Here is a 25,932-nt window from a genome sequence, read left to right on the forward strand (position 1 = left end):
GCGTGGCCACACCCCCGGACCGCCCCGGGCCGAAACCACGCCCCTGGGCCCGCCCCCGAAACACCGCATCCCGCCCCCAAAACGCCGCGCCGATCCAACACGCCCCCGACCCGCCCCCCTCGAAAAACCCCGGGACTTACGCGAGTCCCGGGGCTCTGCGCGCGCCGGTAGGCCTATGGAACATAGGCGCACCGGCGCGCAAGGCCCTGCTCGCATAAATCCGCCCGGATTTACGCGAGCAGGGCTCTTAAAATCCGCCCCATAGTGTGTGCCCAGCTTTACCTGTATTCTGCGCTTAGTAGGTTGTGTGTGTATGTACGCGTGCAACATTATTCGCACAGTGCAAGCCGAGAGCCGACGCACTGCACGTACCAACGTTCTATGGACGGCAATACTGCATGCATAAAGATGCGTGCAAGATGGTGCCTCCATGGCCTACAACGCAATGTGCCAACCAAGCCTAAAGCGGGGCCTAGCCCACCAGGGGGCCACTCAACCTGCTTGGAAATCCACTTCCCCTTACCCCAATGAAATGGGGAACGACACTGGTACAGTGCGCTGAGCAAGGAGACCAGAGGAAGTCTTACCAAAATCCCTTCAAATGTCTCTGAATCGGGAGGTAAATCTTTTTCTCTTTTTTTTGTTTTTGTTTTACTTACCTGGGCTCAGCGCTGAGTACAGAGACGGTCTCCGGCTGCGGGGGCAGAGGGCTTTGGCCGTCACCGCCACACTCTGCTTCCTGCACCCGCTGCCTTTCAGCTGCTTAAGCAGCAAAGTCCATACCAGGAATTGGCTACTGGACCAAGGCATACATCTGAGGGATCTCGGAAATCACCTCAGGAATTCTCATCTAGGGGAGGGACCTTTAGGTATCACCGCGGGAAAGTGGGGCTCAATCTTTTTGTCCAGTTTAAATGTAGAATTTCTTCTTCCAAAAAGTACAAACATGGTGCTTAAACCGAGGTGATGTTTTTTTCAAACGTGCCTCGGTATATAAGAAACCTCAAATAAATAAATAAAATAAATAAATAAGTTACCCTGATGCTTGTTTACCCAGATTACACAGATCGATGCCTTGCTGGATGATGTCTGAATGTAAATCCTGTTTTCCTCACTTCCCCCTACCGTTGAAGCAGATAGCAACGCTGTATATGCTTTCAAAGTGATGTATCAGGCTTAATTGGTTTAGGGTATTAGCTGCTGTAATAAGCAGCTACCCCCACGAGACCCACATTGTGAAGTTCTGTCCTTGTTGGTTGTTGCCTGAATGTAAATCCTGTTTTCCACTTTTCCCCCTGCCGTAGAAGCAGAGAGTAGCACTGTATATGTATTCAAAGTGATGTATCAGGCTTAATTGGTTTAGGGTAGTAACCGCCGTAATAAGCAAGCTACCCCCACGTTTATTTGTTTACCCAGATTGTGAAGTTCAGTTCTTTTTGGTTGTTATCTGAATGCAAATCCTCTTTTCCACATTTCCCTTTGCCGTTGAAGCAGAGAGCAATGTTGGAGTTGTATTAACCGTGCAAGGGATTTTTTTGAGTAAGGGTAGTAATCACTAGGTAGTAGTTAACATTCCAGCAAGCCACCCCCATGGCTCTACTCTTCATTCCCATCCTCTAGCCTTCATGGATCCACAGTGTTTATCCCACACCGCTTTGAAATCTTTCACGGTTTTAGTCTTCACCACTTCCTCCGGAAGGGCATTCCAGGCATGCACCACCCTCTCCGTGAAGAAATACTTCCTGACATTGGTTCTGAGTCTTCCTCCCTGGAGCTTCAAATCGTGACCCCTAATTCTACTGATTTTTTCCATTGTAAAAGGTTTGTTGTTGACCATGAATCATTAAAACCTTTCAAGTATCTGAAAGTTTGTATCATATCGCCTCTGCTCCTCTTCTCCTCCAGGGTGTACATATTTTGGTTCTTTAATCTCTCCCTCATAAGTCATTTTATGAAGACCCTCCACCTTTTTGGTTGCCCTTCTCTGGACCGCCTCCATCCTGTCTCTGTCCCTTTGGAGATAGCATAACACCTGGTTTGATCACTGAACTAGCCAATGTGACACAAAAAGGTTTACAGTGTGCAACTGTTCAAAACCATTCACTCACTGGTGTTGAATGGCATAAGCACTGAAATTCATTCTTTCATAGACTGAGTTCTAATCCAGGCCACTACCAACTGTTGATCAGAATAGTTGCCGAGCACACAGATCTTGGCAATTATAGTTAGGTGTACAAATCAATCTCTGCATTGTTTCTTTCTTACAAGCAAACTTTGCTTTTGTGAGTTCTAAGAACTGAGCCAGGCATTTAAACCCCACATGCCATCTGTGGCTTCACACACAAACAGAAGTGAGTTTATGACAATGATCAACAGGAATGAAAAAATATTTAGAAAAGTTAGGGGGGTAATCTTCAAAAGGATTTACATGTATAAATTTAACTACGATTGTAGCAATTTCAAAAGCCATTTACCTGCATACAGTGTACTTAAGCGAGCAAATCCTATGGACAATTCAATGGCATATATATTGTAGTAATTTTCAAAAGCCCACCTAGACGTGTAAATCAGGCCCACAGGTACCACCCAAAAAAGTTTAGGAACCAAGGAAATTTATTGTCCCTCATCATTTTGTTTCACTAATTTATGCTTGTTTTGCTTGCTATTATCTTTCTGTTTGTTGATTTATTTCTGCTTTTTTGCTCTCCCCTTTCCTCCAGACACACATTCCCCTGCATTAACCTTTCCAGCATCTTTTGTTTTATGAAGCTCTGCAGCCATTTGATGGGGAGGAAGGGGAAGACATCCCTGGGGCCATAGCATGTCTCCCTGGACCCAGCTATCAGCAGCAGCATCTTTCCTCAGGCCTGACATGCACCCGCACCAGTAGTCTCTCTCCCTAGGTCTGTGACCATTATGTCTTTTTTTGGGCTTTTGAATTTCTTTATTTTAGTTATCACATTTTAGTTATCACTAAATGGTTAAATAATTATTTAATTTACTTAAATGGAAAAATACCAACCCAATTATACTTATAAAAACTTAATAAATAAGGCAATTTTAAAGCTCACTAAATCACTAAATAATATATGCTGGATGGGGTTTTCCCCAGTATATTTTATTTAGAAATCAATGTATAAGCTTTAAAGTTGTCTTGTTTATTTATTTTTTATAAATACAATTGGGTTGGCATTTTTCCATATGTTGTCATCCGTTGTGGTTGGACTCTTTTTCACTATCGGTATTATCTATATTGCGACACACATTACACGTTTTCCAATACCTCACTTTGTGTTATCTTCATTTCTACCACTTTTCCTGTTTTTGTGGCATTTCTGCCCAGGCTAGCAAATTTTAGGAACCAGGGTGATCTGGGATTTTTACAGCCTTGATTATCAAGGTTAATCCATATGACCTTAGGGTAACATAGTAACATAGTAATGATGGCAGAAAAAGACCAAATGGTCTATATAGTTTGCCCAGCAAGCTTCCTATGGTAGTAACTGCCACTCCGTGCAGGTTACCCCCATGTTTCTGTAAAGAGTAGTAACTGTCGCTCTGTACAGTATAGTAGACAAAAGCCTCTCAGCTTTGTTATCCAAGTCCCTAAACTTTACGTTCCTCTTTTCTCTCTCTCCCACTTCACAGCAGCTAGATCAAATAATAGAGCATGGCTGTAGCTATAAGAGATGGAACATGGCCAAATGTGGAGATTTTATGTTCTAGCAACTTATTTCTGTTCCTTTGGGCCTCCTGCTCAAAGATCCTGGTACCTTGAGCCTTTATTCACAACTATCCAGGGATATTTTTCCCCTGTTTTATATATCATCCCCTCCCCCAAATATACCTAGTCTAGTCATTGCAGTAATGGCCCTAGACCAGTGGCCATACACCAGTGCTCCATCTGGGACCCTGCAATCATGGACCCTGAATCTAGCCACTAGGTGTCACTGAGGACCATGATACCCTCTCTGTGTGGCAGTGAAAACTGTCTCTGCAGCAACCTTGGCCAACCCAAGAAGCAGAAGGTCCAATTATCGAATGTCGGTATATAAAAAATAATAAAATAAAAAAATAAAAAAAAATTTAGGGATTAAACCATGGACTTTCCGCATGCCAGTGTGCAGGATTGCCACTGAATCAATGGGCCAGCTCAGTCCTATCCAATGCTGCTCCAGGTCAGCTAGGTAGGAGATGCCACTCGAAAAGCATAGCATCTTGCAGAGGACAAATCAACAAAGACCATGCCAAAAGTCAGCAACACTACAAGCACACAACTGTCCTAAATCAGACCCTGCACTTCACCACAATATTTAATTAATAACTAGCATGAACATTATCACAGAAACACTGGAATATATTGAGGCCACATCCTGTGTTATGAAATATTTATTTAAAATTTATATTTTGTCAATCCAAGGGACTGAGCTCTCGGTGGATTGCAGAACCTAGTATTAGTATATTTAAGAGGGGAAAGACTAGGAAGATCTTCTAACATTTAGTTTGTAGAAATCACACTCATAAGCCAGATAATACATTTCCTCCAAAATATTATGTTTAGTTCTCATAAGCCATGTGACCAATAAACATAGAATCTAACAGTAGAGGTCTCACGGCCCATCTAGTCTACATACTTTATACAGTACCATGCTTGATGATTTTTGGTTTTCCCCAGGACTAGTGCAAGGCACCCTAGGCAGCCTTCAATCTTGCATTTCATCCTTCTTCCCCACCATCCCCCGATACTTACCTTCTAACGGCAGCTACTGTATTCTTCAGCTGCCAATGGACTAGGCTCTGCTAGCGGCCCGGCCCTCCTCCATGCTCTTCAACTGCTGGCAGAAAGGGCTCCATAATCGTCTAAATATGGAGACAGATAAATTCCATGTCTTCTGAGATATGCCGTGATTACCACCAGGCACAATGTGAAAACACATGGGGCCAATGTTAGGCCAAAAGACAGAACCCTGTATTGAAGATGAAGAGATCCCAAGATGAATCTGAAGAAGTGTCTCTGGCCTGGATGTATCATCACATATGTATGAGCATCTTTCAGGTCTAGAGAGCAAAGCCAGGCTCCCTTGTCTAACACAGGAATGATCACAGGTAATGGGACCATACTGAATTTTTACTTGAGAAGGAATTTATTTAGGGCTCTGAGGTCCAGAATGGGATGAAGGCTTCCTGTTTTCTTTGGAATTAGGAAGTACTTGCAATAAAACCTGCTTCCCCTTTGTTGGAGTGGAACATACTTGATAGCTCTCACCATGATAGAGGAAATATTTCTTTTCCCAATATATCTTGACCTTGGATTGGAAGACAGGATCTAGAGGGATCTTCAAAAACCATAACCTGTCTCCCTCATTGATTATATAGAGGATCCATGAGTCTGTTACTTGTGGTCATTGATATGCAAAGAGGGTTAGATGTCCTCCAGTAGGAATTGTTTTTGCTTTGAGACTGGGACACTAGCAGTCATCTCGGAGAGGAACCAAAACTTTGCATCTGACTGGCAAATCAAATCTGCCTTCTTTGGCTTACAGTCTTGCAGCCTTGATCTCTGAGGTTAAGGAGGACAATATCGTGGCTGCAGGGCATAATCTATTTTGTGATAAAAGAACTGCCCTTTCTGAGAGAAGAACTGAAACTTCCTGATAGTTGGCGGCAGGTCCACAGTTGCAGTGGAGTGTACTACAGTGTGCAGCAATGGTATTTTATAAGATCTACTGTCGCTTTCATTTCATTATCAAATAGGTTAGCAAATGCTCCATCTTTAGGAGAAAACCTATCATGTACATCTTTTCTTAGGCCCAATTCTCTGAGCCACGCCATCCTATGGGCCCTCTTACTGCCATATCGAAGGTATTATATGTAGATCTTACCACATGCGTACGAAATCCATCTCCTGCAGAAAGAACGGTAATGAATTCTTCCTGCTTATCTGAAGAGAGAAAGTTCGAGAGCTTTTGTACCTTTTTCATAAAAGAGTGAATGTATTGCACATTGAAAAGCTGGCATGCTGAAATGTGAACGCAAAGCATGGTGTTTTGAAATAGCTTTCTGCTAAAAAGGTCCAACATCTGTGGATTTTCCTGGCAGAACTGAAGCATGGGATTTTGATTCTCTTATATATTGTTTATTTATCTAACATTATGTATGAATCGCCCTTTCCAGATTTAAAAAAATCACTCAGAGCGATTTACAGAAATAACACATAAAAACAAACATATAACAAACTGAAAACTAGAATAATACATAAAACAAAATTAAAACATTTCATCCTCCTGCATTGTATACTTATAAACCAGTTATTTACACCTCAAGTCAGCCTCAAAATGAGATTTTAATGTCCTCTCTTCTTTAACCATGATTTTACTCCCGTCCGGGAATTTCATCAAATCATTTTCTTCCCTTAACACCACCTGTAATTCATTCTAGAGTTTCCAGACTGCAGAAGAAAAGGCTCTATTTTGCAGTTTTAATTGTTTAAATGCCTTCACAGATGGTAAACTTAATTGCGCTCAAAGATGCACCCTGTGCTCATGTCTACTATGGTGCCACTGAATACTTCCCCTAAGATGAGGAGGACATACTCTCCTCAATACCTTAAATGCCAGTACTAAACATTTAAATTTACATCACTGAGATATTGACAGCCAATGTAACCTTAAAAGTAATGGGCAAGCCAGCGTGTGATGGCCACTTCCTGTTAATAACCGTGCTGTTGCATGCTGAACTACCTGCAGTCTTCTGAGCATAATTTTCAGGTACTACTAGATAGAGAGCAATGCAATAATCAAATTGCAATAACACCAGGGCGTAAGCCACCTTTTTTAATGCTGCTGTTTCTAGAAAAGGTTTCAATTGTCTCACCCACTTCAATCTATAGAATGCTAACTTAGCCACTTAAAGAATGTTTCTCCATTGCTAAAAACAGCATCCAACTTAATCCCCAACAATTTAATTAGTTCTGCCACCATCAATTTGGTATCTTCAACTAGGAAGGTAGATATTACCTCCCTTTCACCCAATCTTAGCAGTTCAGACTTATTAGGATTTAAAACTAAGCCATTCTTTCTTAGCCAGTCCGATTTTGCACATACGCAATTATTTAGTCGTTCCACAGCTTTGTTTTCCTTGTCCCCTAAAGGAACAATAAGCTGAATATCATCAGCATAGATATGGGCAAAAACTCAAATGAACAAATCAAACTGCCCAAAGGGGACAGAACAATATTAAATAATAAGGGAGATAAGGACCCTTGAGGTACCCCTTGTTCCAACGCTTTCCAAGAGAAAATAAGTCCCTGACAGGCTACAACCTATCCCATTTTTTCCTATCCTGCAAAATGCAGCAACCCACTTTAGCATTCTACCTCCTAAACCCAAAATCTGCACAGCGATGTAGAAACTTCCTATGATCCACAAGGTCAAAGGCCCTTGGATAAATCTAAAATGATTAAAAAACACTGACTCACCCAACATCCAATCTAGGTAAAATCTCTGTGGAACCAAAGCAGTGATACCCAGGCCTGGAGGCACAAACGTAGCCTGACGCCAGCCTTTTCAGAAGCACACTGAACTTTATTTGCAGTTTCAGCAAACATTAGTAGACTGTTTCACAGCCTCACTGGTAGCTTTTCCAGGGCCGCACCCTGCTCAGCACAGCTTTACTGCACCACTATTTCACTCCCTCTTCTTTTCCAAAGGCAGAAAGATTAAAAAAAAAAAAAAAGCCTGCATAGCCAGCATTAACTTGCTCATTTTTTATTCCCTAAGTATCTCCAGTAGAGTTTCTCTCTCTGGCAGGTTTAAACCTTACCAATTTCTCACTGTCCCTGCAACCAAACACATGAATCGGTTTCCTCTCTATCTGAAACTTTCAAACAGTGGGGGAGGGTTCTCTTCAGTGCCGCTTTCTGAGCCACACCCTTTCAGAGCCCAACCTGCTCTGTGTAGTGGCGTAGCCAGAATTGATTTTTTGGGTGGGCACAAGGTTAACATGGGTGGGCTGTAGGCATGCAGGTGTGAGACCTACTAGTTGTATTCTTATTGATAAATAATGCCATACACTGCACCCTACAATGGCTTTCTAAGTAGTTTGCAATAACCATTATGCATCATGCAGGAAACTTTAAAATATTTTACCTCAATTATTTCAAATACTTACCAAATTTAAAATGTCTTATTAATCTGTATTTATTTAATCTTTATTGCAGTTTATAGATGATGCACAAGTATATCACGTAAAAAGCAAGGAAAACAATCAGATCCAATCAATCATGTAATAAAACAAAAATTAATGTGTTCTTTCATGAATCCTCTTTGCAGAAAGCCAGAAAACATAACTTCAATAAAATATCATTAATCATCAGAACAGGTGCAGAGCAGAGCTAGGGCAATTCATATTACAACTAACATGAAAAACGAATATTAAAATTCTGGTGTCACTTCAACAAAAAATATCCCTTCACTGCTATTTTATTTATTTATTTATTTAATTGCTTTTATATACCGGCATTCGTCAGAAACATCATGCCGGTTCACATTTCAACAAAAGGTGTGGAAAATACAGTGTAACAAGGGAAGGGGAAAAACAGGATAACAATAACCAATTTTGCAAAGTAACACAAACTCCTGCAAAGAAAGAGACATCTAGAACCTTGCCACACTATACAGTTACAGCACTGACTCTCAGGATTCAAATAACAGCAACCTTGTGAAAATACAGCAATGCAAATACTACACCAGGCCCTAGAACATTAATACACCACCTACTGGAATAACACAATAAGCTGGACTACTTCAGAAAAACTACATGTGAGCAGAAATACTGCACTTCAGTCACACACATACAGGCAAAATGGAGACGACCTTTACCTAATATAGAAATAAGAGACTACAAATTAGAAACAGAAACATGCAGACAAAACCAAAATAGAAAGCCTGAGAAACTAGACTCTGAACAGTGGAATACTGAAGAAAGAACAAAATACAAAAATATAAAAATGCACATTCAAATTGCTAAAATCTCAAAACAATTTTTTTTTACCTTTGTTGTCTAATCTTTGTATTTTTCTAATCAGTTGGTCCTGGTTTCTTTTTCCCTTTTTGCTCATTTCCTAATTCCTTTTCAGTCTTCTTCCCTTCCTCTCTCACACTCACACACTTTCTCTCACAGACTCCCTCACACACACCAGTTCTCACTCTCATATGCTCTCTCCCCCACACACACACACGCTCTCACTCTACATGCTCTATCATACTCACACACACACACACACACACACACACAAGCTCTCACTCTACATGCTCTATCACAGTGGTTCTCAACCTTTTTTCAGCCGGGACACACCTGATAGATGGTTCTTATATGCATGACACATTGAACATGTGACCGTCACGGGGCAAAATGTAAATATACATTCTGCATCCTCAGGAACCTCCTCGACCCCCAAAAATGGGTGCAGAACTAGGGCATTACCCATACAACTCACCATACAAAAAATATATTCTGGTTCTGATGACATCTCAGTAAAAGCAAAACAAACTCTCTTTACTGGCAGGCACAATAGCCTTCCTTATGAAAAGACAGTAATTTACCACTACAAATATTTAACCAGGCCCTAAACACTAATATACCTCCTATTAGGAAAACAGAGCAAGCCAAGCTGCTATAGATAGATATGCACTTAGAAATAATTGTAAAACTATACTAATAAATGTTACAAAACAGCTGATTAAAAACTCATAAAAATTAAAAATTGTCCAAATATCAATAAAATATTTCAAAACAGCAGACACATCACATAATACCCAATAATTAAAATGGCAGTCAATCAAGAAAAATAAACCTAAGCAGCCACCTTTACTTACCCTCTCCAGCAACTCTCCTACTCCTTTCCCTTGCAGGCCAATAGCACTCACCAGAAGCAGCAGTGGCTGCTGAAGCTCTGTCCTCACAGTCCTCTTCCTTAGGGCCCACAACCAGTCTCTGTCTCATACAGACCAGTATCTCCCTAACTAGTATCTCTCCCACACACACACACCAGTCACCTCCCTGACCAGTCTGTCTCTCCCACACACACATACATACACACACATCACTTCCCTGACCAGTCTCTGTCTCTCTCACACACATACCAGACACCTCGCTGACCAGTTTGTCTCTCTCACATACACACTAGTCACCTCGCTGACCAGTCTGTCTCTCTCACACACACACACCAGTCACCTCGCTGACCAGTCTCTGTCTCTTTCTCTCTCACACAGTCACCTCCCTGACCAGTCTCTGTCTCTTTCTCTCTCACACAGTCACCTCCCTGACCAGTCTGTCTCTCTCTCTCACACAGTCACCTCCCTGACCAGTCTCTGTCTCTCTCACACACACACCAGTCATCTTCCTGACCAGTCTGTCTCTCTCATAGAAACACATCACCTCTGAACAGTCTCTCTCTCAATCACACACATGCTCTGCCACTTACATACAAGTTCTTAATCACACACAAATGCTCATGCTCCCATTTTACTACAACCCACAAAGCTGCCACTCACGCACCCAGGCACCCATTCTACCACACACACACACAAAGCTGCCACTCACGCACCCAAGCATCCATTCTACCACACACAAACAAAGCTGCCACTCACGCACCCAGGCATCTATTCTACCACACACACACACAAGATCTCACTCATGCACCCATTGAACCACACACACACAAGCTCTCACTCATGCACCCAGGCACCCATTCTACCACACACACAAGCTCACATGGAGCCTCTTCTAATTGTCTGGCCCAATAAGCCTGGCCTCCGCTTATCAGCCGCCTCTGGCCTGACCTCCGGTGGTGCGCAGGGTCTCTCCGCTCTTCAGCCCCGCCAGCAGCACACAGGTCTCTCCACTCTTCAGCCCCGCTGGCCTGGCCTCTGGCAGCAGCGCACGGGTCTCTCCGCTCTTCAGCCTGGCCTTTGGCAGTGGCGTGCAGCGTCTCTCCACTCTTCAGCCCCGTCCCTGCCTTGCAGCTCCAGCTCTTCTCTTCGCCATTGCAGGGATGGGATCCCACCGCAGCCTCGCAGCTCCAGTGCTCCTCTTCGCTGTCGCGGGGATGGGATCCCGTGACAGCATTGGTCCAACAGGCCTCTTCCAGGTGGGTGGGCCTGGGTCTAAATTGGGTGGGCAACTGCCCACCCAGGCCCACCCGTGGCTACGCCACAGGCTCTGTGCACTTCTGCATTCTGTACCTTGTTTTACAGCCACAGGCCCCCTATGCTCCATACTTTGTTTTAGAATCACTGGTTCTCTTCACAACTCTCTGTAGTTTAAACAGCCACTTTTCTTTCTCTGTTGCAGACTGCTTAGCTCCCAAACTTTTGGCAGGCTACACACACAAAACTTTTCTTTCTTCCCTCTGGAGGCTTTGGATTTTTTGCTCTGTGTGATGCTTTAGAAAAAAAAAAACCACTGCTGCCACCATATGTGAGACCCAAGTGGTGATCACCAAGCCTGGATGCACAAACTTAGTCTGACTCCAGCTTTTTCAAAAGCACATTGAACTTTATTTGCAACTTCAACAAGGAGAAATTACTACTTACCTGATAATTTCATTTTCTTTAATGAAGATAGGTGGATCCACACCAGTGGGGTATAAACCTCTACCAGCAGATGGAGACAGAGCAAAGCTGATATTACAGTATATATTCCTCTGCATTGACATCAGCCCACCAGTATTCTCTGCAAAAGCCAACTGTGGACAAACTAACAAAACTTGATTATTAACAGATAACGACTCCAGCACATGGCTAACAGGAAACCACTGAGCTTAGACAAGGAGTGTAATAATACTAGTCTAGGGACTGAATTGACACTTACCGTAACCCCTAGAATACGCAGCCACGCAGGAGGACAACAGCACAACCATCCCGCAGAAAAGGGCAGGAAGTATGGATCCGCCTATCATCATTAAAGAAATTATCAGGCAAGTAGTAATTTCTCCTCTCTTAGCATTCAGATAGGTGGATCCACACCAGTGGAATATACCAAAGCTACTCCCGAACAGAGAGGTTGACCGTGGTCCAATCAATACCACACTTGCAAAGGCTTTGTCCTCCCGGGCCTGCACATTCAGGTGGTAATGCCTGGAAAAGATATGTAAGGAGGACCATGTTGCAGCTCGGCAAATCTCGATGGGAGATAGCAATTTAATCTCTGTCCATGACACCGCCTGAGCCCTAGTAGAATGAGCCCTAACCTGACTAGGCAACGGTTGCTTAGCATCCATATTTGTGGCCACGACTATCTCCTTAATTCAGCGGGCTATTGTAGCCCCTGACGCCGGCTTCCCTGAGTATAAACAGCTGATCCAACTTCCAGAGAGGTTCAGAAACCTCTAAATACCTCAAGATATGCCTCTTGACATCCAAGGACTGTAACAGGTGATATTCATCCATATCTCTCTCCCTTTCCAGAATCGATAGGAAAATTGATTCAAGTGAAAATCCGAGACCACCTTTGGCAAAAAGGATGGAACAATACGCAACTGTATCGCCCCCAGAGTCACCCGCAGAAACGGTTCCTGACAAGACATGGCCTGTAGTTCGGAGATTCTATGTATAGAACAATTGCCACAAGAAACACCGTTTTTAAGATAAGTAACCTCAATGTAGGCTACGCAGCAGTCATAAAGTGGGACCTGCCAAAAAATCCAAAAACCAAGGGCACTGGCAAACAAAGGGGTGGATGAAGATGCTTCACCCCTTTAAAGAAATGGCCCACATCTGGATGAGCTAACAAGGGTCCACCATTCACCTGACCTTGGAAACAGGCAAGGGCTGCTACCTGTGCTTTCAATGAATTAAGGACCAACCCTTTACTCAATCCATCCTGCAAAAATTCCAAAACAAGCAGGATCTTAACTGAACAAAGATGAGCCCTTTGATCCTCACACCAAGCCTTAATCACTCTTCAAACTTGCATATAGGTTAAGGAAATGGAGCACTCTTTCGCTCGTAGCAAGGTAGCAATCACTGCAGTGGAATATCTGCACTTCAGCAACATAGCCCTCTCAAGAGACATATCATAAGACAAAATTGAGTCGGATCTTTGTGAAGAACAGGCTCCTGCCGTAGCAGAACCCTGTAAACCGGTAATTAAGTAGGGGAGTCCACCAGGAGCCTTCGCAAATCTGGATACCACGGCCTCCTGGACCAATCTGATACCACCAAAAGTACCATCCCCAAGTGACTCTTGAACCTTTGAATTATTCTGCCCAACATGGACCACAGGGGAAAGGCATGTAGGAACTTGCCCTCCAGCCACTCCTGCATGAAGGCATCGATGCCCAAGAACTTTTGATCTCTCCTGCAACTGAAGAAGTGAGGAACCTTCACATTGTGAGATGTTGCCAGCAGGTCTAGAAACAGAAGGCCCCAGTGGTCCACTATGAGCTATAACGCCTTGTTTCTATTCTCCTGGGTTTAGACTCTATCTGCTGAGAAACAGATGACACAAAATTGTGCAGAGTAGTTAAATCACAAGCAGATTGTGATAAATTGCAGGAAGACCTTGTGAGACTGGAAAATTGGGCATCCAAATGGCAGATGAAATTTAATGTGGATAAGTGCAAGGTGATGCATATAGGGAAAAATAACCCATGCTATAATTACACGATGTTGGGTTCCATATTAGGTGCTACAACCCAAGAAAGAGATCTAGGTGGCATAGTGGATAACACATTGAAATCGTCGGTTCAGTGTGCTGCGGCAGTCAAAAAAGCAAACAGAATGTTGGGAATTATTAGAAAAGGAATGATGAATAAAACGGAAAATGTCATAATGCCTCTGTATCGCTCCATGGTGAGACCGCACCTTGAATACTGTGTACAATTCTGGTCGCCGCATCTCAAAAAAGATATAATTGCGATGGAGAAGGTACAGAGAAGGGCTACCAAAATGATAAGGGGAATGGAACAACTCCCCTATGAGGGAAAGACTAAAGAGGTTAGGACTTTTCAGCTTGGAGAAGAGACGACTGAGGGGGGATATGATAGAGGTGTTTAAAATCATGAGAGGTCTAGAACGGGTAGATGTGAATCGGTTATTTACTCTTTCGGATAGTAGAAGGACTAGGGGACACTCCATGAAGTTAGCATGGGGCACATTTAAAACTAATCGGAGAAAGTTCTTTTTTACTCAACGCACAATTAAACTCTGGAATTTGTTGCCAGAGAATGTGGTTCGTGCAGTTAGTATAGCTGTGTTTAAAAAAGGATTGGATAAGTTCTTGGAGGAGAAGTCCATTACCTGCTATTAAGTTCACTTAGAGAATAGCCACTGCCATTAGCAATGGTTACATGGAATAGACTTAGTTTTTGGGTACTTGCCAGGTTCTTATGGCCTGGATTGGCCACTGTTGGAAACAGGATGCTGGGCTTGATGGACCCTTGGTCTGACCCAGTATGGCATTTTCTTATGTTCTTATGTTCTTATGAAAGTCTGCTCTTACATTGTCTTTTCTTGCAATGTGTGAGACTGAGACCTCCTGAAGATGCACTTTCACCTATTCCATGAGTTGGGCTATTTCCTGCGACACATGCTGGCTCTTGGTACCTCCCTGGCAATTGATATAAGCCACTGTCGTCGCACTGTCTGACATTATCTGGATCACTCAACCCTGCACCTCTGTCTCCACCTGCTGGAAGGGAGGCAAAACACAGGAGTCTGGACTGATCTGGGTAAGTACAGGGAAAATACTTTTTCTTAATTTCAACAATCAATTTAAAGTATACTGTTGATTTTTTTCTCCAGGCATCCCTGTCTTCCACACTACTAGATTTTCTCCAGTGCCTTTCAAAATAGCATAACTCCCGTTTCTGTTCACTTAATTCTGGGGAACACCAGGGAGATTTCACATTCTTATTTTTCCATATTTTCCTTTTCTGAACCCCCATGTGGGAACGAGTGGTGATTCCCACAGGCCTGGAGACAAACTAGTCTAATTCCAGCCTTCTTAAAACAGTATCTCTTTATAATACCTTCACACAGGCAGAACAATAAATTGTCTTCTCCTCAGACAGTGTACACTCTTTACAGTGTGTTGCTTCATCTCAGCTCAAGGTTTGGTCAGTATTAAATACAGGAGCTGCCTTCTTCCTGGAGACTTCAGACCTGGTCTGGTTTTCCCCACCTGGATCCCAGCTTTTATTCCTCAGTCTCTGGTTATGCCCTCTTAGCCTCAGCTGCCTCACAGGATCCCACTCATAAAGAATACTCTCCTCAGTGGATTTAAGGTGGAACAGTTGTCTAACCGATCTTGCATAGGTAAATAGGAGAACACTAGGGGCACTACCTCACATACCCCTCTCCTTAGCTTGGCCAAACTTCCCTACTCCCTCCTGGATCCCATCCAGAAGAGTCCAAGACCTCCCAGTCCCTTTCTCTTAGGTCTACCCTTGACGGGGTCATGACCACCACCCCGTGTGCCGTTCGCACAGTGCTCATTCCCAGTCCTTTAATTAAGTCCTTTGCTGGCTCCGGCTTTGAATTCCATCCCGTTGAAGTTTCATAGACTGACTGGGAAATCACCAGTGCTGATTCCTCTGTATCCTCAATTGCTGTAGTCTCCACAGTGCCTCCCTCTGGGCTCTCTGTGGACTCTTCCTCCAGGTTCTCTGCAGCACCTCCCTCTGGGCTCTCTGCAGTTTCCTCTTCTGTACACTCTGGCCACTCGCCCACACCGGTTGCTGCCTCCTCCGCAGCGCCAACCTCTGGGCTCTCCATGACATCTCTCGCTTGCCTTTCCATGCCTTCCCTCTCTGGACTTCTCACTAGAGTTATCTCTGGACTCCTGACAGTGTTTGGGCACCCTACAAGGTCTTCATCCGGACTGCCTGTAGCGCCAACTTCCAACTTCTTGCTGCTGCCTCCTCCTGGGCAGTCTGTGTGACTTTCGCTAGGGCTCTCTGTAACCCCTCTTTCAGGATTCTTCAAAGCCCTCTTCTGTGAGCTTCTCAAGAGAGCTATTTCTGGACTCCTGGTAATGTTTGGGCACCCTACAGGGTCTTCACCAGAACCACCTGTAGTGCCATGTTTGTTCCTTTCTAAACAGGAATCAACAAGAGCCTGCCTTGCCTCCTGGTTCTTTTTCCCCTGAACTAAGGCAAGCTCGTGCTTTATGAGGCTCTCCTATTGTGTCCTCTGCCATTCCAGGACTCTGTAACAAAGCTTGCCAACATTCCTCAGTCATGTTCTCAGACTGCTGCATTCTGGGGCTGCCCACCTTCCCTGCAGAATGGCTTGCTTGCTGGAAGATGGCCCCATCTGTCTTCCTTTTACCACATTCAAAGCCCTCTCTGGCAGCTTCCCCAGGGCCACACCCTGCTCAGCACAGTCCTGCTGCACCAGTGTTTCTTTCACTTTTCTTTTCAAGGCAAAAAAAAAAAAAAAGCCTGCTTGACCAGCAATAAATAGCTTACTGTTTAATCCTTGTTTATCTCCCAGCTGGGCTTCTCCCTTTAGCTGGTTCAACCCTAAAGCTGCCTGGCTGTCCCTGCAACCAGGCCCACACAGGTTTCCTCTCTACCTGAAACTTTAAATTTCAGTGTAGTTTTTGCCACACCCTTTCACAAACCACCGTGCACTCCTGCACTCCCTGCGCACTATTCTTAGTTTTAGAGTCACAGGCCTCCTGGGTTCTGTAGAGTTTAGAACCACAGGTCCTCTTCATATTCTTTCTGTACTCCAAACAAACACTTTTTGGAGGCTGGGGATTTTCTGTGCAGTGATTCCCAAAGGCCTGGAGACAAACTAGTCTAATTCTAGCCTTCTTAAAACAGTATCTCTCTTTATTATACCTTCACACATGCAGAACGATAAACTGTCTTCTCCTCAGACAGTGTACAATCTTTACCTACAGTGTGTTGCTTCGTCTCAGATCAAGGTTTGGAGAGTATTGCATACAGAAGTTGCCTTTCTCCCGGAGACCTTATACCTAGTCTGGTTATCCCCACTTGGATACCAGTTTTTATTCCCCAATCTCTGGTTATGCCCTCTCTGCCCCACCTGCCCCACAAGATCCCACTGCCCTACAGCATACTCTCCTCAGTGGATTTAAGTGGACCAGGGGTCTAACTTGGTTCCGCATAAGTAAATAGGGGAACACTGGGGCACTGCCTCACACCCCATTTGTTCAATATCTTCCCTAACAGAGTCATATCACCCTAAAACCAAGTCCTCCACCCCTTTAGTTTTTATTTCTTCTTATTTTTCAAGAACGAGATCAAAACCTTCCCAAACCACTCTTGAGCAATATGAGAATTAAATAGTTTGTTTGCTACCAAGCAGTCTTCCTTCTTTTTCATCTCCAAATACTTATAACATCCCCTAATACCATAAAGTAAACATTTTGAAGCCTGTAATAAAATAGTTTCTAAAACCTGATCCATTACTGATCCATTACTTCTGTTAAAACACCTGGTGAGCAATATCATAGTGAACATACAATTGGTACTTTAAAATGCAACTTAATTAAAACATTTTCACAACTATCCACTTGCTGCACATAGAGCTTTAAGACTGGTATCTAATCCCGAAGCACCACTGCTGCTCCACCCCCACCCTCTATCCACTCTATTTTGCAGAATAATACTGTATCCCATAGGGCAAATTAAACAAATAAGAAATCTGACCACTGAAGAAGTCTCACGTCTTATCCACTCTGTTGATAAAGACAGACCTCGGGGTCTTGTGATATGTATGTCTATGCAGTGCCAAGTGCACATGGAAGAAAAATCCTTCTAGGTTTTTCTAGTCAGAACTAGGTATGCCCTGTATATCCAGGCAACACTGATAATGTCACACACTTCTGGGACTCATTTATCCTGCTTGCCCATGGAGAATACCTTAAAATCCTGAACCTAGGCTGCCCTTTTATATGAGCCACCTCTATGTATTAGCTACATTATCTTCTGATGACAAAATTCAGTCTTTGGTTAAGTTGTCCCCGTCAGTAAGCCACCTCCATCCCCTCTCCACAGTGTGATCATGGAACTCTCCAATGACCTCTACAGCTTTCAGCTGACCTCAACTTCAAAACACTGATAGTAAAATCTAGGTTAAGAATATAAGAAGTGCCATGCTGGTTCAGACCAAAGGTCCATCCAAGCGCAGCATCCTGAATCTGGGAGTGGTCAACCCAAATCATTAGTAAATATCCAGCAGATTCCAAATAGAAGATCTAATACCTTGTTGCTCACTTCCAGGGATAAGCAGTTGGTTTCTCCAAGTCTACCTGGCTAATTATTTTTTATGGACTTTCTTTCAGGAACTTGTCCATATCCCTGTATTAGCTACTCTTGTGTACAACGCACAAGAGCAATCTAGAAAAAACTATGTATAAGCTACAGCTCATTGTCAGGGTTTTACAGTACTTAAATTTTATTACTGTTTTTGCCTCTACCATTTACCCCTAGAAGGTTGTTCCATGTACCCACCATCCTTTTCTGTGAATAAATATTCCTTATGATGCTCCTGAGTCCACCTGTTTTAAATCTTATGTCATAACCTTTTGTATGTTGCTTTATCAAATCTACTTATCAAGCTGGGCAAGATAATAGCAAGAGGGATGATACTGTAATTCAAAGTTATGCCACCTATAAAGGAAAATTGGTTCTTACCTGCTAATTTTCATTCCTGTGGTACCACAGATCAGTCCAGACTCCTGGGTTTTGCCTCCCCTCCAGCAGATGGAGACAGAGAAAGTTTTGCTGACACTGCCACATAACCTGGTGTGTCACCTGCGGTCCCTCAGTATTGACAAGTACCCAAGTGAAGATACTAATGAACACAACCACAAATAACAATCACATCCCTCTGAACAAGCATTATGAAGTGGAATCTTATAATGGATAAATCTCTCCAACCTTAATAACGTGAGAAACTAAATAAAACCTGTGCCATTCTTCAGTCCAATTACAAAAATAGATCAAGAGGATTCTCCAATTCTCCACAAGTCAACTGGCGGGACTCTGGACTGATCTGTGGTACTACAGGAATGAAAATTAGCAGGTAAGAACCAATTTTCCTTTCCCTATACGTACCCAGGTCAGTCCAGACTCCTGGGATGTATACAAGCTTCCCTAAACAGGGTGGGACTGCGAGAGTCTTGCTCGAAGTACACGTTCACCAAATCCCATGGCCTGGACAGCCAAACGATAATGCCTGGTGAAAGTGTGTAATGATTTCCAAGTAGCCGCCCGAAAAATCTCTTATGGAGATACTTGCTGACATTCAACCCAAAATGCCGCCTGAGATCAAGTAGAGTGAGCCCTTAAACCCTCAGGAACAGGACGATCCTAACAGATATATGCCGAACCTATGGCTTCCTTCAACCATCGTGCTATGGTGGATTTTGAAGTTTTATGACCCTTTTTTGCACCACTCCATAGCACAAAAAGACGGTCTGACAACTGGAAACCATTAGTGACCTTAAGATACCACAATGACGTTCGCTTTACATTTAAGAGTCGCAACTCCCTCGCGTGAGGCGCTTTAGCATCCAAATTTGGAAAGGCCGAAAGTTCTACCGACTGACTTAATTGGAATGATGACACCACCTTTGGAAGGAAGGAAGGAACCGCACACAAGACTCCAGAATCCGTAATCCTCAAAAAGGGATTCCCTACATGACAAAGCCTGAAGTTCCAAAATCCTTCTAGCTGAACAAATTGCCACCAGAAACACAAACTTTAAAAGGTAAGTTCTTTTAAAGTTGCCCTTCTAAGAGGATCAAACAGAGCCGCACACATCCTTTTAAGGACCAAATTAAGGCTCCAGGAGGGACACAACTTCAGCACCAGAGTTGCAAATGCTTTGCCCCCTGGAGAAAACGTACATCAGGATGTGCAACTAGAGCTGCTCCCTGCACCTTGCCTTGAAGACAGACCAAAGCCACCACCTGAATTCTGAGGGAGTTAAAGGCTAGATCCTTCACCAAACTCTGTTGCAAGGAGGTCAAAATGTGTGCCATGGTTGCTTGAGTTGGTTCAACCCCCTGCTCCATGCACCAAGCTTCAAAAACTCTCCAGACCTTCACATACCCCAAAGGAGGTGGAATCCTTTCTAGCTTGCAGCAGAGTGGAAATGACTTTCTCGGAATATCTTCGCTCTCTTAAACGCTTCCTCTCAAAAGCTAAACCATGAGACAGAAGCGAGCCTCCTGATCTGAAAATATGGGACCTTGGTGACGAAGCTTTGGTAGATGAGCGAACCGCAATAGCCCATCTACTGCTAGATTGACAAAATCTGCAAACCATGGCCACCGAGGCCACTCCAGCGCCACTAGAATCACTTCTCCCGGATGAATCTCTACATGCCACAATATTTTGCCCACCAGCAGCCACGGCGGAAACACATACAGGAGAATACCCCACATCCAAGGAAGTACCAAGGCATCGACCCCTTCCACTTCACCTTCCCTTCTGTGACTGAAGAAGCGCAGTGCCTTGGCATTTCACTGAGTTGCCATCAAGTCTATGTGGCGCCTGCCCCATCTGCAATGGATGAGACGCATTGCTTCCTCCAACAACTCCCACTCTCTGGGATCCAGCTATTATTGACTGAAAAAATCCACTTGCACATCATCTATCCTGGCTATGTGAGATGCCGCTAGTAATGCCAGATGCTGCTCTGCTCAGCAAAGTAATTCCTGGGCTTCCTGAGCCACCACCCGACTTTTGGTATCACCCTGTCAGTTGATGTAAGCCACCGTCGTCACATTGTCAGACAAGATCCGCTCTTTTCCCTAAGCAATTGATAGACCACAATGCCTCCTCCGCCAACCACTGGCCCTGTGCCGACTGAGTCTGGCATACAGCTCCCCATCCAGAGAGACTAGCAAGGTGGTAACTACTATCCACTTCAGAACCTCCAAGTCCACTTCACGACACAACTGGTCCCGACCAAGCCACCATGAGAGACTGGACCTGGCTAACTCTGTAAGAGACAGTGGAAGATGAAACTGCTCTGGCAACGGGTTCCACTAGAAAAGCAACACAGACTGCAGAAGCCTCATATGAGCAACCACCCAAGGAACCAGCTCCAAAATGGAAGCCATGGAACCGAGAACCTGCAAGTAATCCCAGATTCATCCTAGGAAAAGGTAGAAAATGAACATACCAATACTATTAGACTTTCAAAACACCTGAATACCCACAACTTATCTTCTCCTTGCAGGTTCACTTTCTTTACTCTTTCTCCTCTGGCTCTCTTCCCTAGTGGTTAGAGCAGTGGACTACGAACCAGGAGACCAGGGTTCGAGTCCTGCTGTCGCTCCTTGTGACCTTGGGCAAGTCACTTTACCCTCCATTGCCTCAGGTACAAACTTAGATTGTAAGCCCTCTGGGGATAGGGAAATACCTACAGTACCTGAATGTAAACCAATGTGATATGTCAGATTGAATGTCAGTATATAAAATAAATAAATAAAATAAATAAATAAGTCAGAAAGGATAGCGTCTCTTCTCCAATTTTCTTCCACATCCTTTAAATTAGGGAAGAGAATGGCTTTTTTGGCAGGACTACTTTTAATGCTTTTCTTTGACTGCCTCTGTGGTGCCATTGTAAGAGCAGTTCTTGACTCTCCCCACCTCAACATAGGCTTCTAGAAAAGCAGAAACCTGATCTCAGCCCTAGGCTTAAGCCCATCCAGCCACCTCTGGCACTGACTTACCTTGAAGTTGTTCTCCTTTGGTTTTCTTCTCATTATGATGTTGAATGTCTCATAGACATCCTCTGCTCCATTCTGGATCGTGTTGCTCATGTCCTGCTGATACTGATTCGGATCCAGGAATACACGAAATGTTCTCGAATCTCCTTTAAGCAGTGGTTTGGGTTCTGGTCCTAAGCACAGAAAACCATGCACAAACTTAAAATGAAAACTCACATACACACACATTAGAATACCATGCTCAACTTATGTGGCTGTTTTGTACTGCTCTAACCTAAACTGGTGAAGGAATGGCTAGGAAGACTTTTCTGAGGCTGATGCTCTGTGTCCCTTTAGCCAGCAGAGATGGCTAAAGGGACACTCATCTGAAGCCTTCTCTCCTCAGTAGTGGCACATTCCAATCCAAGTCTTCTGATGGACAGTACACTCTCTGATGCTATGGCACCAAGAGACAAAACACTCAATTGGCAGTAAGAACCAAAAAATGTTTCAATCCTCCAAACCTTTCTAAATCAGAAATGCCTGCAAAGATCTCCTTCTTTGTAATGGCAATATATAGTCTAGATGGTATACAGTCATGGTGGTGATGGCTAGACAGAGCTAGTTGTGAGACCGGGGAGGGAGCTGATTAATTAAAGGATATTTATATATACTTTCTCCTAATGTACAGCATAGAGGAGAAAATAAAATTACACACTAGAGTGCCTATTTTAATAATGAAAACCACTTGTGCTTCTGAATCTAAATTTTGAAGACAATGCTAAAACCGATAAGATGCATACGACTTGTCCTGTGCATTTTGCTGTTATCGCTGTTAACTTTTTTAACCTTTCAAAATATCTATAGACAATAACATAAAACAGCAAATTCTGCAGGAGTATAAATGATATTTTCTGTATTGTTTCTTTTTCCTGTAGTTACCTTCTTCAATGACACGGCCCTTGTCGTCGAGCATGCCCTGAATCTCGCATCCTCGCACGTAAACCAGGCCCACCTGCTCCAGAAAGGGTTGTTTCCGGTCAAATTTTGTCCCGTAGAGTTGAGTGGGACGCACTGTAATCAGGAAGCAAACATCATGCTTGCGCAGACCTGGATACAGGAGACAAAATACCAAGTTATTCAGCTACTACAATTCAACAGCCAGGATGGCACTGCCTGCAACTGTTTTTCTAAGAAATCCCAACTGGAAGATTAAATATAAAGGAATAGTTTCAGTTCTAATGGATGGAATATAGCCAATTATCCTACTTCTTTCAAATCCTGGTCTGTATGGCAAATGACAAAAGGGGGCAGAGAGGCCTACCTACTATATGAGTTCAAGTTCTTATCTATTCACTTTTCTGATTGCAATCACAGTTTTTCTAGTCAAGTAGTGTACTGTCATGATGACAGCATTAGACAATTACTGAGGCACAGCCTGATGACATCACAGACAAGAAAAAAACTGGGGCTAAATAAAACATTCTCTGAACAGTGCCTGAGGACACAGCAATTATTTTAACCAAAAAAAAAACTAGACACAGGAGCTGGGAGGAGCAAACAGGGAACACGAGCAGCTTACTCTCAACAGCACTGAGGCACTCCACTGCTACTCAGTCACCTTCGATATTCCAGTTGCAGGGAAGCCTCTACAACTGCCTGAACAGACGCAAGGCAGGAATAGTTCACAACCCTGTGCCTTCTTGGCACTCTCCAGGGATAGTTCAGAGCTATGGCTCAACCCTGTGCCTTCTTGGCATTCTCCTAATCACCTGGCATGCCAGTCTTTCTGCTGATTCACACTACTGCTAGAATACTGGCCAGTCTAATCATAGCTAACAGGTTTCAGTAAATGAGGCTAATGACCAGCAGCCTATGTCACCCTAGAGCATGAATACTCACTCCTGTGTGTCTTGCCAGCACAATTACATCAAATATAATCCCTCATGCAGACTGGGGGATGGGGGTGAAGAAGTGTCTTTGGCAGATATATGATACACTGTATTGAATTATGTTGTACTGTGCAGAGCCAGCTGGCAGTAGCTGATATTATTAGCAAGCATTTTCACTGCCACCTCACTTGGAAGAGAGTGATGACCCTGTCACGTTACTGAAAGTGAACAGCAATACTAGACTCTACACTACAACATATCAAATCGCTCAGAGCCAGAATGTGCACGTGGATTATGGAATTTTTAAAAAGTCAAATTTTTCTTCTTCCAAATTGCTTTCTTCTGTGTATGCAAACCACTTCCCATAGTTTGTGCCTACTGTAAGAGCAAACCATTAAGAAACCAGTTCAATTTTGTAAGTAAAGAGAAACAAAAAACAAATGCAGGATTTTTACATAGTCAGAGATCCAGGAAAGGCCAACGATTATGCCAGCCTTGCTAAGGAATCATCACAAACCTTTGCAATCAATTAATGCCCCCATGCTCAGGAACGGCTGAAATGCACTCATGTACATGACAAAGCATGGGAGTTTATTTCAGGAGAGAGAATGATCCCAATGTGGCCAATGTGAAGAAAGCAGTAATCCTGATGCATATCACAGAAGTTCTGTATGCATGCTACCTCCCCATCCCTCTCATGAAGCATCATGCCAGTGAACAGGTACCACTAAGGGTTCTTTATAAAGTGTAACTTGTATATAAACCTTCCTGAGTTGCTCCCAACTTAATAATGCTATTGGTGAGTGCTCAAATCTGTTGACTGGGGGCCTCACTTTCTTCTCAAACCCATGCCATCCCATCCAGTACTACAAATGTTGCAGTCCTCTTATGACTAAAGATGCAGCTACCTCAAAACGTCTCAAAACCACTACATGGTTCTCCCTTATTTCCAAAGCTTGGCTGGCTTGAGTTGGGATTCAAACCCAGGTCACTTGGTTAAAGTGATAATCAATGGGCTACAGATTGGCATTGGCTCTTTACACTGACAGAGTTAATGTTATATCGTACCATAACTGCATGGTTATGATCTCCAGCTCTCCAACCATAATTATCCTGCTGGATAATAAACTAGCAGAAAACTATGAATCATGCTCATTAATACACTACTGGAGATGCATATTACCTTCCCATTCATTTTTGATGTGGTGCCGGATATTCAAGTTAACAGTAACATCTGCACGCACTCTGGTGGGCCAGTTCTCGCCAATGTTGGGCTTTGCCACTTCCACGACAGAGAAAGAGACAATGGGCTGTGCCATTCGAGCCCATCCGCCAAACACCACACCACCGTACTCTGACAGCCTAAAACCCAAAGCAAAGTTGTCAGTGCTTCATCACATCAGCTAATAAAAATTTCCCACAAGAACATTTCAAGTTTAACAACCTGAAAACCTGAGCAGCTTTATCTATCGCTTGTTTGCTATTAGTCTTTGAGTGTTTATCCAAGGGCTTCTGTAAATGGTTTGCATTAAGTGGAAAACTCCTACATTTGGTCCAGGCCATGTGTTTACTACTGCTTTGGACTCCAGACTCCAGCTCTGGAGAGAGGAAAAGATAAAAAATACCTGCTTTATTCACTGGTTGATTGCAAGCTTTTCCTAATGAATTGAAGAATAATCCATAACAAGGTGTGCATGCTGCTGCAACTCTAGTTTTGAATATATCATAATATAATTTAAGAACAACTTTTCTAATTTATAGTCCCACTCTCCCTCCCTGCTTTTCTTACAGATATTGTTTTTAAAAGTTAAAGAATGGACAAATGACTTACCTGATAATTTCATTTTCCTTACTGTAGACAGATGGTCTCAGGACCAGTGGGTTATGCTCTCCTGCCAGCAGATGGAGACGGAGCAAGCTGATGTCACAGTATATATAGCCCTGCAGTGACCCCAGCCTGCCAGTGTTCTCATCAAAAGCAACTGTGGACAGACTAGTAAAACACTTAATTAAAAACATGATTAAAAACAGGCAACCATAACTGTACTCAACCAACAAGAAACAATGAACTCACATAAGAATCTAGGTACCCCAAGTTAGGGATTGGATGAACATTTACCAGTAATCTCTTGGGACCCAGAGCCCCACAAGAGGACTACTGACACACTCAAGCGGCAGCCGAGGGCAGGAAGCTGAGTGCATCTATCTACACTAAGGAAAAGAAAATTATCAGGTAAGTGATTTCTCCATTTCCTAGTGTGTAGACAAATGGACTCAGGACCAGTAGGATGTACCAAAGCTACTTCTTAACAGGATGGGAGGCTGCCCGCCATCCAGTCAA

The 25,932-nt window shown here is 43.5% G+C and overlaps 1 protein-coding gene across 2 annotated transcripts in view; it reads right to left on the reverse strand.

Annotated features, from left to right (window-relative positions):
* Positions 1-25,932, reverse strand: part of AQR (aquarius intron-binding spliceosomal factor) — a 276,039-nt gene that overhangs the window by 117,267 nt on the left and 132,840 nt on the right. For both annotated transcript variants that reach the window (XM_029599025.1, XM_029599024.1), the window contains exons 17-19: positions 24,775-24,953; positions 22,642-22,809; positions 21,724-21,893 (exon numbers count right to left, since the gene is read on the reverse strand). In XM_029599025.1, coding sequence (XP_029454885.1) covers positions 21,724-21,893; positions 22,642-22,809; positions 24,775-24,953 — 517 coding nt within the window. The remainder of the gene's footprint in view (positions 1-21,723; positions 21,894-22,641; positions 22,810-24,774; positions 24,954-25,932) is intronic.

The sequence above is a fragment of the Rhinatrema bivittatum genome, chromosome 4 (genome assembly GCF_901001135.1).
Source record: "Rhinatrema bivittatum chromosome 4, aRhiBiv1.1, whole genome shotgun sequence".
Lineage (NCBI taxonomy): Eukaryota > Metazoa > Chordata > Amphibia > Gymnophiona > Rhinatrematidae > Rhinatrema > Rhinatrema bivittatum.